At 35.9% G+C, this 17,828-nt stretch overlaps 1 protein-coding gene across 1 annotated transcript in view; it reads right to left on the bottom strand.

Annotated features, from left to right (window-relative positions):
- HHIP (hedgehog interacting protein) overlaps positions 1 to 17,828 on the bottom strand; it is an 83,464-nt gene that overhangs the window by 63,782 nt on the left and 1,854 nt on the right. Inside the window, exons 2-4 of the mRNA XM_061991962.1 lie at positions 11,949 to 12,144; positions 4,378 to 4,534; positions 3,372 to 3,573 (exon numbers count right to left, since the gene is read on the bottom strand). Coding sequence (XP_061847946.1) covers positions 3,372 to 3,573; positions 4,378 to 4,534; positions 11,949 to 12,144 — 555 coding nt within the window. The remainder of the gene's footprint in view (positions 1 to 3,371; positions 3,574 to 4,377; positions 4,535 to 11,948; positions 12,145 to 17,828) is intronic.

Here is a 17,828-nt window from a genome sequence, read left to right as displayed (position 1 = left end):
TTTTTCTGGTAAGTGCTTACTCCTTTCTTCTACATACATGTCACATACTCCAGGTACTTTGCAATATTAATGGGCATAGGTGATGGATTCATTATTTTCTCCACTACAGTGGGCTGTGTATTTCTAAATAGTTGAGCCCAGGTGCATAGTTTAGTTTCAAGTTACAGGTGCGTGTGTCCTTACTCAACTTTAGGGCAAAACCAAAGTACACAGCTTCTTTCTTTTCACTGCATTCTTGAGTTAGGGAAGAGAAAGCTAAGTTTGACAGCAGGGAGCTGGACAAGTGTCTAATCCATCCACATGTACTGCACTACTTATATAGCCAGTGTGACATAAAATACATTGGAGAGGGGCATGGGTATTGAATTAGCAACTTCTTCATTAAGATCCATTCATGGCTTCCAATGACTAAGTTGAAAACCAAAAAAAGCATTCCTGCTAACTGTGCTGTCAAAGAGGATTACAAATTGGGAGATGTGCAGAGAAAAACTGTCACAGGGGTGACTGACAAGAATTAACAGCCTCAAGATAGTTTAAAGTATATTCTTTGGAACATCATAATGCAAAAGATTTACTGTTTTGTGACAATGTAATGATCTTGTCACTCTTAAATTTCCTCTTCACATTTGAAAAAGAAGAGAAAATCAACCACCACTGTTTTACTACATCTATCAACTTCAAAAACATACTCTTGGAATAGCTGTCCAAAATGTTCTTCAGAAGCATCAATCTAAATTACTTTTCATTCAAACACCACTGCAAAATAATAACTATTATTATTACTGGATACAACATATATCTATGAAGATTTTAAAAAAAATAATCTTTGCTATTGTCACTAAAGTATTCGTATATATTTCAGATGCAGACAAGATATTAACAGAAATTGCTTTTTTCAGTCACTTGGATGTAAGAGAAATTTTTACACTTATTTTTAGGGAAAAAGATTTGTTTGCTTTTTCTTGCTACTATTACTCCAAGACTTGAAAAAGAGGTGAACAGTTTTTGTTTACTTCAATGAAGAGTCTCTATGTTAATTTAAGAATAACATTATGTGGGTGATGTTATACAGGAATTGAATCTATATTTGCATAAACATTTACACATCTGTGTAAATGAACAGAGGACTCAAAAAAGATAACACGTGACCTTGACAAAACACTTCACTGGAACATATGGGCTTCGGTTTCATCAAGGACAACTAAAAATTAATGATTTCATTTTACTTTTTCATTTACACCACTGTATGAGAAGAATAACGCACACTGAGCAAGCATTTCTTAAGTAAGTACAGGGCATATGTTCAGTGTTGCACTTTGCATCTGGATGCAGTGTTTTATATAGCAGGGTTTTTTCAGTTGCTGGCTCCACACTAGCTGCACTGACTGCTGGAAAACTGTCTATTCACATAGAATTCTCTATTCTTAACTTCCAGTTTTCAAGCATATAACAGATAAGTAAAAGCAAATACTCTTCAAGTAGTCTGTTTTGATGGAATAATTGCTACCATTGCCACAGTGATCTTGCCTGCTTAGTAGGTAAAGGACTGTGGACAATGACTACAGGAATCAGACTGCAGGGCAAAATTGTGAAAATGTTTAAGAATCATTGTTTTAAACCTTCCATTTGGATTATGTGGGGTTTCATTCTATTTATTTATGATTTTACATAATGTACCCATTCCTCAAGTTCTTTCCACTTTCTATTTAAGAGCTAGGGTATTGCTTCTGGGCACATTCCCTTTCTCCTTACCTGTGAAGTACATAAAGCCTATGTTCTTGCCAGCCTGCATTAAACACTGCAATACAATTACCCTCAGTCACTGGACTGTTAACTCAGGGAATTGAATTAAGACTTTCTAGCTTAGAGAACATAAAATTATTTACACATAATGCTACAGTTGAAATAGATCCAGTCTAGAGTATTATATGATGGTTAGGGTAACAAAGGCTAAAAAGATCTGGTCACTGATTTAAAACAGAACTAAAAGTTCAACCTGAATCTGAGGGTATCTGTTGGGAGTCTTATCAAATAGGCTATTGCCTATGCAGAAACGTGGAAAATCAGTTTTTCATTTAGCCTTGCCTCCAAGTTCTAGATGTAAAAGTTTCCTTGAGGAAGGATTGTTTGGGACTGATAGCAATTGTGTGGAAAGTTTCAGTACCAGTTATTCATGAGTACAAACTATCAGAATTTTCAGGTAACAAATATGAAACAGCCATAAATTGATGTTAAAAAATACTCCTGAGAAGTCCATTCAGTTTTGTTATCTTAAACATAATGGTAACCTACAGAGGCAGAAAGTGAAGTGCTCAGGAAATCATAGAATGATATAAATTGGTTCTTTTCCTGAAAAAGTTGTAATAGATTTCATTTTTCTCTCTCACTTTCAGTATAAACTCAAAACCACTGAGATTTCCTCTAAGATTATCTTATTTGGCTTATTACTCTTATAGCTGAAACACAAAAGATTAGTTAGCATGTGCTATAAATTTTAAATTGATATGGTTTGTCATAATTATTATTTAAGATTACTTTGTCAAGAATATGTCATCTTTCCTTCCTGAAGGCTTTATGGTATATGGTCCTGTCACAGGCAAAACCTGACTGCAATCTAAATTTTTTTCATCTATCTGGATTTTTCTTGCATTACCACTCCAAAATATGACAAGAGATCAACATGGAACAACATTCACGACGTTTCCAAAGCAAAAAATTCCACCATACACTTGTGAGTTTTCTACTAGTACTTACCTCATACCTAGATGTAAATTCTTACCTCTTGCCTCTGTTGTATTCCCATCAGTGTCTATTCACCTATTCAGAGTCAGTCACTTTGCATGTGCATCTCAAATACATGTTTCAAAGCAGCCTCCTACCAAGGGCAGTTTGTGCCACATGTGAGGTTGAGCCCCAGGGGTCCTTGAGCATCCCCAGGCCCCCTCCTGTGTCTGTCTCTCAGGGCACTGCTGAACATCCATAGGTCAGGGGAGGGAGGCCCTGAGCCAAGCTTGATTCTGCTGGAATCACAGCAAAACTCAGCTGAGTTCAATGGGATTGGAATAAGACCAAAGGATGAAAATACAAAGATAATGATTTCAAATGATGGTGTTGGTAGTTTCTTCTGAATTTAAAGTGAGGAAAAAATGATGGGAAAGAGAAAAACGAGATGATAGTTATCAGATGCTATATTTTCCCTTCTCAAAACAAGAAATTTTTCACTACTTTGCCAGATGTAAACTGTAATGCCTGTTCTCATTATTCTTCTATTTTATTATATAAATTAAAATAATTTCTGAAAAATGTTTCTTCCCTTTTTCCCCAAATACAAGCTAAAATGTAAACAGGTAGAATTAAGTGTAAAATCCAACCTTGATTCCACTTTGAACGAGCTTGTGTATATCCAAAAAAGGTTCCTTGACGATGTCTCCTTCAGGAGTGAAAATCTTCACATATCCTTCTTTCTCAAGAATAAATAGGCGATGGGATCCATCCCCACAATGTACTGCTCCAACAGGCTGTCTTAGTCCACTCACAACCTCCTGAATACAGAAGCAGTTGTGCTTGTGTTTTCTGAAAAAAAAAAAATTAAAATAGTGAGAAATTTCTCCTCTCTCATAACCATAACACAGCAATGATTCCTAAAAGATAAAATGATTGCACTGCAGTGTTGTTAAAAATGGTTATATAATCCAAAAGAAATTATTTCCTTGAAGGTATGTGAGCAGATAATACTGAAAATCAATTTCGTGAGCAAAATTTGATTTGTGTACAATAAAGAGAAATTAATTCATCTTAGATCTAAAAGTAGAGGAATAGAGACAAATAATATGGCAAAAAGGAGACCAATTTATAAATACAAAACTCATGTAGCATAACAAACACAGTAAATTCCAACAATTTGACAAAATTTGGCTTCTAAAATTCATTTAAAATGAATGACTCATGATGGGATAAAGTAATTAATATTTTTGTCACAAAGAAAGAAAAATGAAGGAAACAAACTGAAAATCATGAAATAAATAACCTACTAATAAACTTTTTGTAGTTGTTTAGTACTATTAAATTGAGGAAGAAATGACTTCCCAGAACTCTGTATTATCCAGAGGGTGGACTATAGCCAAGAACCACAAGGTGGATCAAACCAGGATTCTAACACCTTTTCAGCAACCCAAATATCAAACGGTACTGAAATGTTGAAGCTAATGTAACTTTCTCTTTTGACATACACTAGCAGCAGCAAAAGAAAGTAACATCTGGAAAATACAGCTGCTGAGTATAAGCATACACTGAGCTGTTTTGCTGTGAAAACCACAGGCTTTGCTAGGTTGGGTTAGGGTTTTACTTCAGATTTATCTGAAATTTATCTTTATGAACCTGCTGATCTCTTCTTCTTTGTCATATTCTTCCATGTGGTCCAGGGAGTTAGAAGCTGGCCCTCGGATTTGTTTTCTTGGAAAATCTGGAAAGCATACACCACCATCTTTTCTTGCATAGTAAAAGCAAAACTCATCAGCTGTAGTTTGGAGAAAACCTTAGAAATACAAAAAAGAAAACAAATATTTAGTGTGTTGTCATGTCTGCAGTTTTGTGACATCAAACTAATTTTTAAATAGCTTAAATTTTGAGTGGAAGGTCATTTCAAACAAAGAGCTGTCTGCAAAAAAAAAGGCCTGACTAAATACAAACCCAGTATTACCTTTTAGTTTATTCATCTGTATTTTTATTAAAATTTATGTTCAGAGTGCTTAAACAAAAATACCATGTCATTCAAAATGACACTACAATTCACTCATTTAAAAATTGAGAGACAAAGTTTAGAGTTCAGGCTGTGATATACTTTTCCCCAATTTTAACTCTATTAGTCAACAGTAGCATCTGCTGTAAGATTGTTTGAGCAACTTTCATGTAAGTGTTTTGTTTGGGGTTTTTTAAGTGGCTTGTTATAGTAAAAATTTCAGTAAAGGCTTTGGTAAAAGATATGCAGTAAAGACTTTGTGAAATGCTGGCAGCAAGGACATCAGTCAGAGGTATGTATAATTAGTTGCCTCAGAAAGCAAGAAGTACTTGTGAAAACTGCACCATGTTGAGGTGCAGTTGGCCTCTGTTTGACTCTCAGCAACACTGAGTGAACACTGAGTCCCATTGCAAGGTCTGCTTCCTCAGCCCATAGCTTCTGAAAAGGGGGATATGCTGCACTGGAGCCGTCTTTAAGCTAGCTTGGATGACAGGTAGTATTTAGGCTTTAGGTTAAACTGGGAAAGGGCTCCAAGACCCAGAGAAATAAGTTGGTAAGAGCCTTTGAGGAAAAACCCTGTCACTGTTGATATTACAGTACGTTTAGTGACAGCAAAAGTATCCATTTCTGCCCACAAACTTAGTCTAGTCATTTCTATCCAGTTTTTATTCACTAGTATTAAATCTAAGAAGATAGAATGAGATTAGTTTTGCGTGTACTGTTTTACTACAACATTGTTAAATCATGTCTTAAGTTGTCTTCATTCTTCTTTGCGTTATTGGCATAGTGTGTTAGGATGTACTACAGCCTGGGACATAAATCATAGGATACATAGAATTAGCACTGAATTGGAATTAGAGGCCTAATTTATGCATGGCTTTACCACTTGCGAATAATACACTAATCCATAGATCTTTGCCATAAAACCTCTGGTTTACAATGTTCAATAAGAGCTGATCAGGGACAGCAGTGTTTCATTGGAAAATGCCAATTTCTTTTAAGTGAAGCTTTTTCAGAAACATTATCAGTTTTGACAACATTTAGTTAACATCATGTTTCTGATCCACACTCAAACTTTTGGTCTACATGAAAAAGAGAGAAATACTCCAATGTCTTGTAATTAGGGTATTTCATTAGGAAGAGGAATATTCAGGTCAATGCCCCTCATCCGTCAGGCAAGAGCTTGACCCCAAGTCTCCCATTTCCCAAGTAAATGTCCTAACAACGACTTTATTAGCTATCCTGGGGTGGTCTCTCTGTGGCTTTCTTCATGGAAAATTTCGAAAGAGTTCAATTTCTTCCTTATGTGGAATAGGAAAATTTTTTAGATCCCAGAATTTTTGTGCAGTGGAGAGCCTTTCCCACCGAAATATACTTCTTTTCATATGCATCTTTCTTTACAAATATTGGAAAAATAACACAAAAAAGTCTGCCTTTGGTTTCTATAAAATAATATCTGGAAACACATGGTAGTGTGTTGTGGTGTAAAAATTTAATTATCGTGATTTGGAGCCTCAATAAAAATAATCTCTGAAGAGCTGGTTTTAATTTATAGTAGTTATTTGGAGAAAATGGGAGATATAATTATAAGTGGAACAACTGAAGAGAAACTCTGATATAATCACAGAGTAGTATCCAAGGCTTGTAGATATAATGCCAAAATCAAAGGTAATCTAAAATCTTGCTGTTGAATTATTTGACTTCAGAATACATAGTTTTGTCTTTAATAATTTATTTCTCTGGACAGAGTGGATCATTCAAGAAAATGCAATAGCGAATTAGAGGTGTACAATTTTTAAGAATTTCTAGAATTTTCCAAGTATACCACCTACTATTTACTACAGAGAAACTACTCTTGGCTTGAATGTTATCTTTAATCAGAAAAACTGAGAGCATATTATGATCAAATTGTTTACTTGGTACATGTTCATTTCAAATCACAGTCAGCTGCAAACTCACTTGACTAATGCCTTATGCAATGCCTTTTCTTACATGTAAGACTAATCCCTTTTGCTTAGGAGATATTTTATCTTGCACTTCAGTACATGTTGCACTGCAGTTGCCTTTTGCTATTTAGCAAACCCATCATCAGGTTCCAACAAAGGATAAGGCTTATCTTCCATTTTCCTTAGAAATGCTTGTAAAAAGTAGAGTTTGAATTCAACTATGAAAATCAGTCACTAAATTGCTAAAATGTTGCATTCTTGGAAGGAATGTAACCTCTGTAAATATAGTTTTAACCTGGATGGAATTTTGTACTATAAAAAACACAGTCATTTAAAAAAAAATTAATTACCTGCTTGTGTTACAAATGCTAGATTCAACATACTAACAGCTTCACTAAAGACAGAAAAAAACATTTGGTTCTACTCTATCTGCTTATAGCCATTTAATGTTTTCTTTACCATGCCTAGACTGCAAGGTCTTTAGTGTAGAGTTTGCCATTTTGTTCAGTGTTCATACAGTGTCCAGAAGAATGGACCCTGACAAGTGCCCCTTCGCACTAGGTTTGGAGAAGAAGGAAAAAAAAAGATCACTTTTTCCCAGTCTGAGTTTATTCAAATACAGCTCTATCACTGAGCTCTATAACTATGCCTACTAAGGACTAGAACATTTTGTCTTGTGTGAATTTCTGTACTTACTACTTTATTTTAAAAAGCTTGTACACGTCACTACAAATTTCCTACCGTGGATAGGATTTCCTGCCACTGTGTGTGTTGACAGAGCAGTGTCAGTGTTAACAAAGAAAACTGAAATCACAAACGAAGATTAAAGACAATGTTTAAGTGTTGTACATGTCAGATTTTGCACCAGCTTGCATTTCTATGCTTTTAAAACTTTCTGTCTTGCAACAAGAATAAAACTACAGAATTTTCAGTTAAGGCAGTTACAGTGAAAGCTTTCTGTGTTTGCCTTTATAAAAAACTGTGGGAACGAGTTGCATGATTTCAAGCCTTTTCAAAAGCAAAATTGCTCTCAGCTGATCTTCACCTCCCCTCTCCACTTGTATTTACACCCAGTTATTCATAGAATCATAGAATGGTAGGGTTGGAAGGAACCTTTAGATATCATCTAGTCCAATCCCTCTGCAGAAGGTCAACCTAGATCAGGTTGCATAGGAACATGTCCAGGCGGGTCTTGATGACCTCCAAGGAAGGAGACTCCACACCCTCCCTGGGCAGCCTGTGCCAGTGCTCCGTAGCCTCACAATAAAATAATTTCTTCTTATATTTAAATGGAACTTTTTGTGTTCCAACTTCATCCCATTGCCCCTTGTCCTGTTGCTAGATACAACAGAAAAAAACGGAAAAAATCCCTCACACGGTATCTTTCTTCCTGTCCTACCTTTACCAAATTTAACTTCACTGGATTCCATGCTTACCCATCCCCCCTGACTCTTCTCTTTGATATACAACTCAAATGTCAACACACAACTCAAATGTCCATTTTTTACAGCAAGTCTGGTTCCTGCTCACTCCCCTCATTTGCACTGTACACAGAACTCAATATCATCCGCTCATCTCAGTAGACCTACACTGGCTCAGAGAGCATCTGGAAATCAGTATCACCTGCTTTATTCCTGCTATGTCCTTGAGCATGCAGTTCAGTATTGTGTAGAAGCAGCATTTTCCTGGTTTGGTTTGTTTTGGATTCTTTTTTTATTTGCAATTTTGAGAGCTAGATGTGAATTTGTTCATTAAAAGAACATTCTTCTATCTCTCCTCAGCTCTCAGTGAAAAGAAGTGATTCCAGATTTATTGTTTCAAAACGTAAAAAGTTCACTGGTAGCTCACATAATTTTCTACTGATTTTCAAGTGACTAGTGGACCTCTTCTCATACTCACACATAGCACATGCAGGGCCAGGGTTATTCTCCCTGAAGCTCAGTAGCAGTAGCAATATTATGAGCCATGGTTATTTTTCTTGAGGTTGACTATGTTAACTGTGACTATTAAGTTAACTTTGCTGGAACTCACGGAAGTTTTGTGTGGGTTGCAGTATTTCTTAGATTCTCAGCATTTTGGGCTGAGGTGCTCCTGTTTGGGGTTAAAATTCAGATCTGGGGCTGGATCTGAATTCACTCAATCATCTGGAAGCCACTTCTTCCAACGAAAATAACAGAGAGCACATGGTTCAAAACCTGTATGTCCCTGGATGGCAGAATGCATCATGGCTCTAGTACAGGTTTGTTCCTTAGAAAATATTGCTTCTACTAGCATGGATAACACCTCTGTTCCTGCCTAAAAGGAGAATCAGACATGTCTTTCTTTACTAGCTATATTAATAATAAATACTAGGAAGTCTTCTCTTATGACCTTGGAAAAATTGGAATTCATATTATATTGGTTGAAGATATTTCACTACGTCACTTAACTGCAGTGTCTCCATCAATAATCACTTAAACTGAGGGTTATGGTAAAGATCAGATGAGAAATAATGAGAACAGTCACCTGGAGTGAAACAGGAAAGTTTTAATCTCATAGACTTTGTGAAACATTACACTCTTCTGTGTTAACATATTCATATCATCCTAACAGCTATTGTTACTCTGTTTGAATAAAGAACTGGGTCCACTTTTACTTTCAATATTCCTAAAGAAGTCAATGGAAGTTCTGACACAGTCATAACCGGTGGGCAAACTGCTGTCTTCAAAAGAGTTAACCAAGAATCTGTAAGAGGTTTTGTCTTTGCAAAAAAAGAGAGAATACTAAATGAATTTCTGTAGCTAACTTATTAAAAAAAAATGATGTATAATTTCTCAGTCTTCTTGGTTAGTATGTACCACTAAAATTTCAATACTAGAAAAGATGCTTGCTATCTTAAATTGCTAATAATATTTCTCATTTGTGCAGGACTTAAGGGATAACATTATTTTTATAGTCAGCAGTTTCCTTAAACTCCTTTGTATTGGTGTTCAGAAGCAATTAGCACTCCCTAATAGAGAAAGAGTAATTATTTGACTTAACAAATGCACAGTGAATCATTGCCAGATACCTTGGGTTCGGAGGTCTGTTAATTTCCAACTCTTTGTTTAACCTTCCAGACTAAGTTGAAAACACAGCTTTCACATTTTTTATTTTTTTCTTTCTTTTGCAAGAAATATTATTACTGATATACAGGTCTCACAAGTAAAATAGAAAAGCCAAATAAGTTGCTATTTTATCTAAATTTATTTTAGAATATGTAAGACTATTAAACTATATTAAAATCCTGTAGGCCATCTTCTCAAAAAGAGGCACCTGAATCTTGATTAATACTTTCAGGGAATCCTAGTACAGGTATCAACAATCGTACATACCAGTCAAGTCACCAAATTAACCCTGTTGGTGGACGCAAGTACACAACAACTTTTTGTTAGTACAGCTCACTTTCAAAATAAGTATTTAGAATCATTATTAACATCTGATTGATGTAGGAAAGATTCTATTTTAACTGATGGTAAAGTATGTAAGCTCTTTTACTGCAAAGCACAGTGCTCTGTCCAGTGCTAAAGTTATGCTTTCATCTGGTTATCTTTCAAGGCAATCTGGGTGGTCACAGAAAGCACTTGACATCTTGATGCACTTCAGCAGTTTTGCGTATACACAAACTTTGTAGAAAAATAAATTTGTCATTCGTCACCACATATGTTGATCTGAGGAGTGAGGTTCCTGTGGCTATAGCTCCTGTGCTGCTCAGCCTTTTCTCATTCTCTCTCCCTCCTTCTGCCTCCTCCTTCTTTCTCCCTCTTCCCTCTTTCACATTTTCCAATTAAACAAATTGTTTCCTCAGAAACACAGAATTTCACCAATTTATGAGGGACTTCCTCTGCAGAATATAGTAATCACTCGCACTAGCTACAAACTCATGTCAAAAAAAGTCTTTGTGCTGCCTTCTTATATGGGCCAAACATTTAGAATATCTAATCTGTTATCACTGTTCAGCAGGCAGTCTTGGCAACTGTAATCTATTCTGCTTTGCTCTCGGGAATGTGATAAAGAGCAAGAAACAGCTGGTTTAAGAAAGCCTTAGAAACATCTCTTAGTTTATAAAGACAATAATAATATTTTCATATTTGAATGGGTTGAGATACATGTTAAACCACACTAAAGGGAAAAAGTAAGTAAATTCAAAATGTTTTCTCAAGTCAATAAAAGAATGTTGCAAAAAATCCCTGCACTCTTGGGATTTCAGAGAAAACAAGTACACACTGTACACACGCAATTAAAAACCCCTCCTCCAAATCTCATCCACTTAAACTATCATCTTTACTCAAACATGTTTATATTATATTACAAAGCTGTGTTCATATGTCAAAAATGACTGTCCATAAACTCTTTTTTCCAGTCTGGGTTGCTAGTTATCCAGTTTAATTATTTTCTCCTGTGTGGCATTATTTATAAGCAGTGTTTGGACAGGGAAAAAAGCATAGTTTAAAAATGACAGTCTTAAACACATAAATAATTTACTATTGAGAATACCAAAGATGTTATTTAATATAATAGTGCATTAAGACAGTATTTCTAAAAGAACCGTCTTCTGTGGTTATTTTGTTGATATAGCTACAAGTGATAGCACACATTTGGTGACTGCCTTAGACAACACAGGTCAAATTCTGGTTTTCGTTATGTCCAGCTGACTCTACTGACTACAGTGAGGAAGTGTGAGGTTAGTTAAGAATTTGGTTGTTAACAACATGTTGGAAGTGATTCAAAGATCACAGAAGTCTATCTAACAGCTCCTTTTGATTTCAATGGGCTTTTAAACCCCATGGAAAAACCACCATTTTCTAGGGTAACAAAACAAGGAAAAAACCACTTTACCCATCAGCTTTCAGAGCCTAGAGCAAACAATCAGCACCCTTTGCTTTTTTTTTTTTAAATCTACCTATCATTTAGAATAGCCATGTGGACAGCCAGCTGCTTGTTTGCATCATTTGAATGAACATGCTAATATTGTAGCAAAAGTAATAGCTTCAGATGTCTTTGATAATCAGACCTGTGTTTCATGGATGATTTAATGGAAAGGTGGCAAGAAAATGCTCAAAATATTTACCTCACTACAAAATATCCACTGTAAAAACCATAAGATACTCTGTTTCACTTGGGCAAAACCCCCTAGATATCCATGGGGATTTTACCTAGTGAAGAGATGAATCTATAACAGCCCAGGCAATATCAACATTTCAAACCAGACATTCTTTAGCCCCGCATTTTGTTATAGGTTTTACCTGGTATATGACCTCTGCAAGTATAATAGAATTCTTTACAATAGTCTTTGCACAAGTAGGGAAGAGTTAACTCTCTTTCAGGTGTTTCCCCTTTCTCAGGTGAGTGGAATAGGTTCTGAGCATGAGGTGAGCAGTGTGCACATTTGATTTCTTCCAGTAGCTTCGCACATTCTGTGTTGTTGGTAACAGAAAGTATCTGCAAGCCACAAATCAGAGACAAATAAACATATGACCTATTTCCTCATCTTACACAAATAACTACTGTAATAAATAACATCAGCAGAACCAATACAATTAGTATAAACAAATCATGTTTCATGTCACCATTCCACAAGTACAAAACTTACTACTATGAAAGGTGCAAAATGTCACTAGTACAGTAAGACTTTAAGCACTTGCTTCTCTTTTGCAGAGGAGAATAACAGTACTCAAATTATTTTATGGACTCACGTCTGCAATGTCTTAATCACACAAGCATTCTCTGAACCAGAAGGAAGAGTTACAGCAGCAGGTCTTCTACCCACCTCTCTTACAAGAAATGCTTAAAATCCAAACTTGTAAGGTGACCTATTCATGTATTTAGAGACTAAAAATTAAAATTCTATCATCAAAATACATCAGGAAAACCATATCTAGGCATTTGTTAAATAGGCGTATAGGAATGATGCTGCAGTCTGGCTACTGCCATCACTGCTGTGGAGTTCAGCAGGTGCCTTGGATTTTTCATGCTTTAAATGCTGCTCTGCTTTTTTTGCTCTCTCTAGTGGAAACTGCTTAGAGACGGGAAAAGCTGTGTGTTCTCAGACATTTACTTTCTTAAGTGAAAAAGCAGAATTCATTTGTAACATCTTTACAGTCTCAATATTGAAATTCTAACTATCCTGAAAAAAAGAGCAGATATTATGCATAGTACTTGAAGAAGCATGAAACCATGACTGATGATGTGTTTAAGTAAACACGGGAGCTTAAGGAGCGCAATGCCATCAAATTGTGAAAAATAATGGAAAACAACATAGTCCTCTGTTGCCGCTACCGGCAACATCACCAGGCCGCCTGCACGGATTACTCAGTCCATACCCGCTGAGGGGACAATATCACTGCATACTCAGTATGGATGATGCTTTATTCCAACTAATTGTTTACACCATGTGCTTTTATCTGCTAACACAAGCACCTCCTTTCACTCCAACCCGTGCCCACCTCTTCTATACCCTCCACCTCTTGCGTTACAACCCGAGATCTTCCGGACGCTTACAACAGTCCTCCTTATTACTCTTTGAATGTAGTGCACTTTGTTAATCTATTGTAAACCACACAGATTGTTTTTTGATCATTCATCCCAATGCTGGGTAGTGGGAAATGTGTTCTCAGCTGAGAGGGACTGAGTCTGATCCAATGCAAAAACAAAGCTCAGGTTCTTTCTTCTAGTTGTTTAATGCAGTTATAAACAAAGATTATAAGACACTTATGTTAAGAAATATTAACGTGATAAATATTTGTATTCTGCAAAATTTGTAAATATTTGTATCCAACACATTTGAAAATATTGGCACGGTTTTGCTACAGTTCATATCTCTTGAGCTAATTTGCAGAAGGAATTTCCAAAGTCACTCCCTTGCAACATAATAGTGAAGGGAATAAGTTATTTTTTATAAAATAAGTTATTCAATGCATGAAGATTATTGATATGTCTGAGTATGCTGTCTCACAGGTCAGCTCTGTCTAGGATGCTGTACTTTGATAACACAGTTCTGAACTCAGCATTTTATTTATGGATCATAATTGCATAAACCTCAAACACGAGAGAAACGCACCCTGCATTGTTTTAAACAGATAGGTACTCAAAATATTACTCAATATATGGCCTGTACAGTTACATAAAATTCTGTTTAAAGGAACCCTAATTTACAAGACAAACTCTTACCACACATACATTACTAAAGGCCATCTGTAAAGTGTTCTGAAGTTTAGCAGTGTAGTTTGGACCATTGATTAGAAGAACATCATTTGGCTTCTACCCTTATTCTGGAAGAGCTGCCATCAGCTTCAAATGCTATTAGATGTTCTTTATGCTATCTGTTCTCAGCCTGTGCTCAACTTCATAGCACCTGTAATTAAGCAGACTCAGAATTGTTTAGGTTGAAAAAGGAGTTTAGGATTACCAAGTCCAGCTGGTAGTGTAACTAACATCTGCCATATATGGTTTATTATCTCTCTTCAGACCCTTCTTGGGTATAATTGCCTAATTGTCTTCACCTCTTTTGGAAAGGGTTTTGTTGTTTGTTTTGGGGTTTTTTAACCTTGAAGACAGTCATTAACTATGGCAAAAGGATTGCATTGGCCTTGAATTCTTTGTGGAATTCCTTCCACAACCCCAACCTGCCCCTTCTCTGCTGAAAGTCTTTTGAATCTTTTTGCTAAATTGCTCATTTGGGCCTCAGCATCAGAACTGTTAATCTTCTTTCTTGAGTTTCAGCTGCTGTTCTAGATATAGTAAATCTGGGGAGAAATGTCTTGAAGATGAGAACTAAAAAATACAATGGTAACTATAATAAACTATAACTAAAATACCTAATAACCAAGACATTGACCTTGACTTAATGCTGTCTAGGACTGCAATCCAGGTAATAGAGAACAGACTTTATCTGCTTGTAATCTACACTGCTGAGGCAGTCTCCTCCATTAGCTGGACCTTCTTAAGGGATGATGGCATCCTGACCTTGGTACTACGCATTGCTGTGGTTCTGATGGGAAGTGGCTCTGTACAATTTCATCAAGTCACTGTCTGCCAAAGAGAGCAAAGTCTGAAGCCAAGAGGAGATGACAGAAAGCATTAGCCATAAATGCTACTTTTTAAGAACTTTATGTCACCAAGAAGCTGGGAGCTCTCCAAAAATGAGGAAAAAATTACCTATTTTGGTGTTTCCACCACAGAAAAGTGCATCATGACTACAGACTCTTCAAATCACTTTGCAAAAGTCTCTGATGTTTTTTCATCGATGAGTTGATCTCAGGCAGTAGGCTTTCTTGTGGTAGCAGTATGATGGTGTGTTTAGAAGTACAAGTAAACACAAGGTAATACTAGGCAAATATTTAGTGTGTTTATTGAATTAACTCCACAGTGATGCAGACAGAAAACAGTACTTCTACTGGAAGACTCCAGAACACATTGTAAATGGGAGGGGGGAAGGGGGGAAAGGAGGGTAGGAAGAAAAAAAAATTACAAGATAGCAATTCTAATTTACTGTTTCTTGTGGAAAGTGTAATTGACGTTGCCTGGTGATACAGGAGAAGTAATGCTTGCCAACATTTCAGTCCTCAAAGTTAAGACAAAAGGATCCTAATCCCCCTGAGCAGCTGCTATCCAGGAATTAACCACAGGAATTCACCCCCTCTTGTCATTTCTGGAATGAATGTTGGTCATATAATAGCTAATCGGAAGATTAAGGAATGAGAGTCAATCAATTATCTGAAAATCAAGTACAACATGATTTAACTTTCAGAATGCTCAAGCAAAATACAGTGGTAACATTTACTCTGTGTGAGGTCTAATGTATAACTCTGGCCTGGCTGGGAGATAGGACAAGCATTCTATTCTGAATTTCAGTAAATTGATAATGTATTTATCCTGGAGTATATTAAATCGGTTGTAAGTGACAGACGAAATACTTATTTGAAGGAAGCTTTTTCCGTTCAACCTCTACTTTGAAAATGACCTTAAAGTTGACAGTGGCTTTGGTCTTTTGAAGAAATGTAAACTTATTTCCTGCTTCAATTTTTAAAGTCATATGTGAAACTATCAAACTGCAGTGGTTTAAACTAACTGTGCTCTGGAAAATATGTAAAACTTCCAAACATTTATTGCAACATGCCTAATAATGATTATGCCTGCTGCTGACTAATTTACAACATCTGTAAGAGCATCCTTTAATCTCTAGCCACATGAAAGTAAACCGGGTAGACTAAAGGTAAGATAAATCCTGGAATGCACAGGAAAGCATAGCATACTAAATTAGTTTATCAACAACAACAACAAATAGTGGAAAGAAGAAGAAACAGGACATACAATAGACAGCAATTATTTACATTGAATATTTGTCATCTGTTTTGTGTACTCTGTCATATCTAGTTTGAGAAAGGCAGTATAATTTCAATGGTAACAGGAAAAAAACCCAGTGAAATAAGTCATCACATTAAACTACACTTGATATACCAGCATTTATACCTAAAAATCATATGCTTAAGAGATTGTTCAGCTGTTGGGTTGAACATATGCTTCTTCTGTATTATAGTGCTGGATTATGTCATTAAAGAGTTCGGTTTCAATTTTAGGGTAATATGTAAATAGATCATTGTACTAAGGCAGCTGTTAAAGGGACCCCAAGATGAGTTATTTGTTTAGTTGGATGTGTTCAACAATAGCCTTTGTTCGTGAAAGAGCCAGAGCAAACAAATGATTGTAAAAGGGCACACTTGAAAACAATTACTTTTCACCCATTCCTTGACAGCCTTGGCTGTGAAACCATCTAAGGTAGAGAGGACTTCTTTGCCTGTCAGGCTGTAAGCAAACTTTTAGAAAAACTGATATTACAATGTTTGGGATGAACTAGTCCTTCATAAACAAGGGGATATAGCAGAAAACTAGAAGACAAAAGAGTTAAATGTCAACAGCAGGATGCAAAAATTGCCAGTGTAATGTGGTATCTGCTCATTATGGTAGCTCAATTTTTGTTCCCAAAACTGCAGGCAATGGTAGTGCTTTCACTATAAACACAGATCAATAATTTGGTAAAAAAAATCTCAAAGACCTGGTATCTTAACTAAGAAGCTCTTAGGGAAATGTCTACTGAGCATGCTCAATTCTCTCTCTTTTTTTTTTTTTTTAATAAGCTAGGATTCAGATTTCTGTGAATGTCATAGTCACTCTAGATGATGGAGTTTAAAAAAGCTGGTTTTGAAACTGTACTAGAACATAGTTTAAAAATGTGCTTTTATGAAAGTCCGTTTAAATGTATTCCCTAAGAGTTTGCTATGTCTTTTACGGAATGACCACCTCATTCTGCCAAGCATAAATGACGTATATTTTGAAATTTATCTAAACATATATTGATATGATAAAACAGGTTTGCAAGTTTCATAAACATAAAATCTTTGTTGAAAAAGTCCGATTTTAAAACCTTGTAAAACAATATTTCTTTAAAACTGTAATTTCTATTTCAAGAAAACAGGCTTAACAGCTCAGAAATAGCTACTGTAGCATATATGGCCAATGTCTTACATTTAGATCAGGTTTTTAGAAAACCTTTTAGTAAAAGAAAACAATCCAAAGACGATGAAAAAGATATTTCCAAGGAATAGCAGGAAGAGAATAAACCCTTCAACTGCCTGTAGATTGAAAACTAACTAAATTCAACTTCTAATTTACTGCTTTCAGCCAATTACTCCAACAGTTCCCAGCACTGAGCAATCTTGGTAGCATATATGCCACTAAGACATAGCAAACAGGGTGAACTAAGGACATATTTTCCTGTCTTTATTCTTTTCTGTCTTTTCTTCTTCTTCTTCTTCTTCTTCTTCTTCTTCTTCTTCTTCTTCTTCTTCTTCTTTTCCTTTTTCCCAACTAGATCTTTCAGGTTATCTGTGTGTGGTTAGTATTTAGTTTAATTCAATTATCACACAGGAGCTTAATGACATTGTCTCTAGACAACATGAAGAAATATATCTGCCCTGAATCTCAAACTGCTGCTGCATATGGTAAGAATAAAGAAAGATCTGCAGCTGAAAACCTGCAGTAAGACAGTTCTCATCTGGGAATAGAGGGGGTAGGACAAATGCTCCCTCAAAAGGCATGAACATTTGGACAGAGCTGGGGACTGAAGG

This window comes from Colius striatus, chromosome 3, assembly GCF_028858725.1.
Source record: "Colius striatus isolate bColStr4 chromosome 3, bColStr4.1.hap1, whole genome shotgun sequence".
NCBI classification, from domain to species: Eukaryota; Metazoa; Chordata; class Aves; order Coliiformes; family Coliidae; genus Colius; species Colius striatus.
The sequence above is the reverse complement of the archived record's forward strand: the minus strand, read 5'-3'. Positions and strand labels throughout refer to the sequence as shown.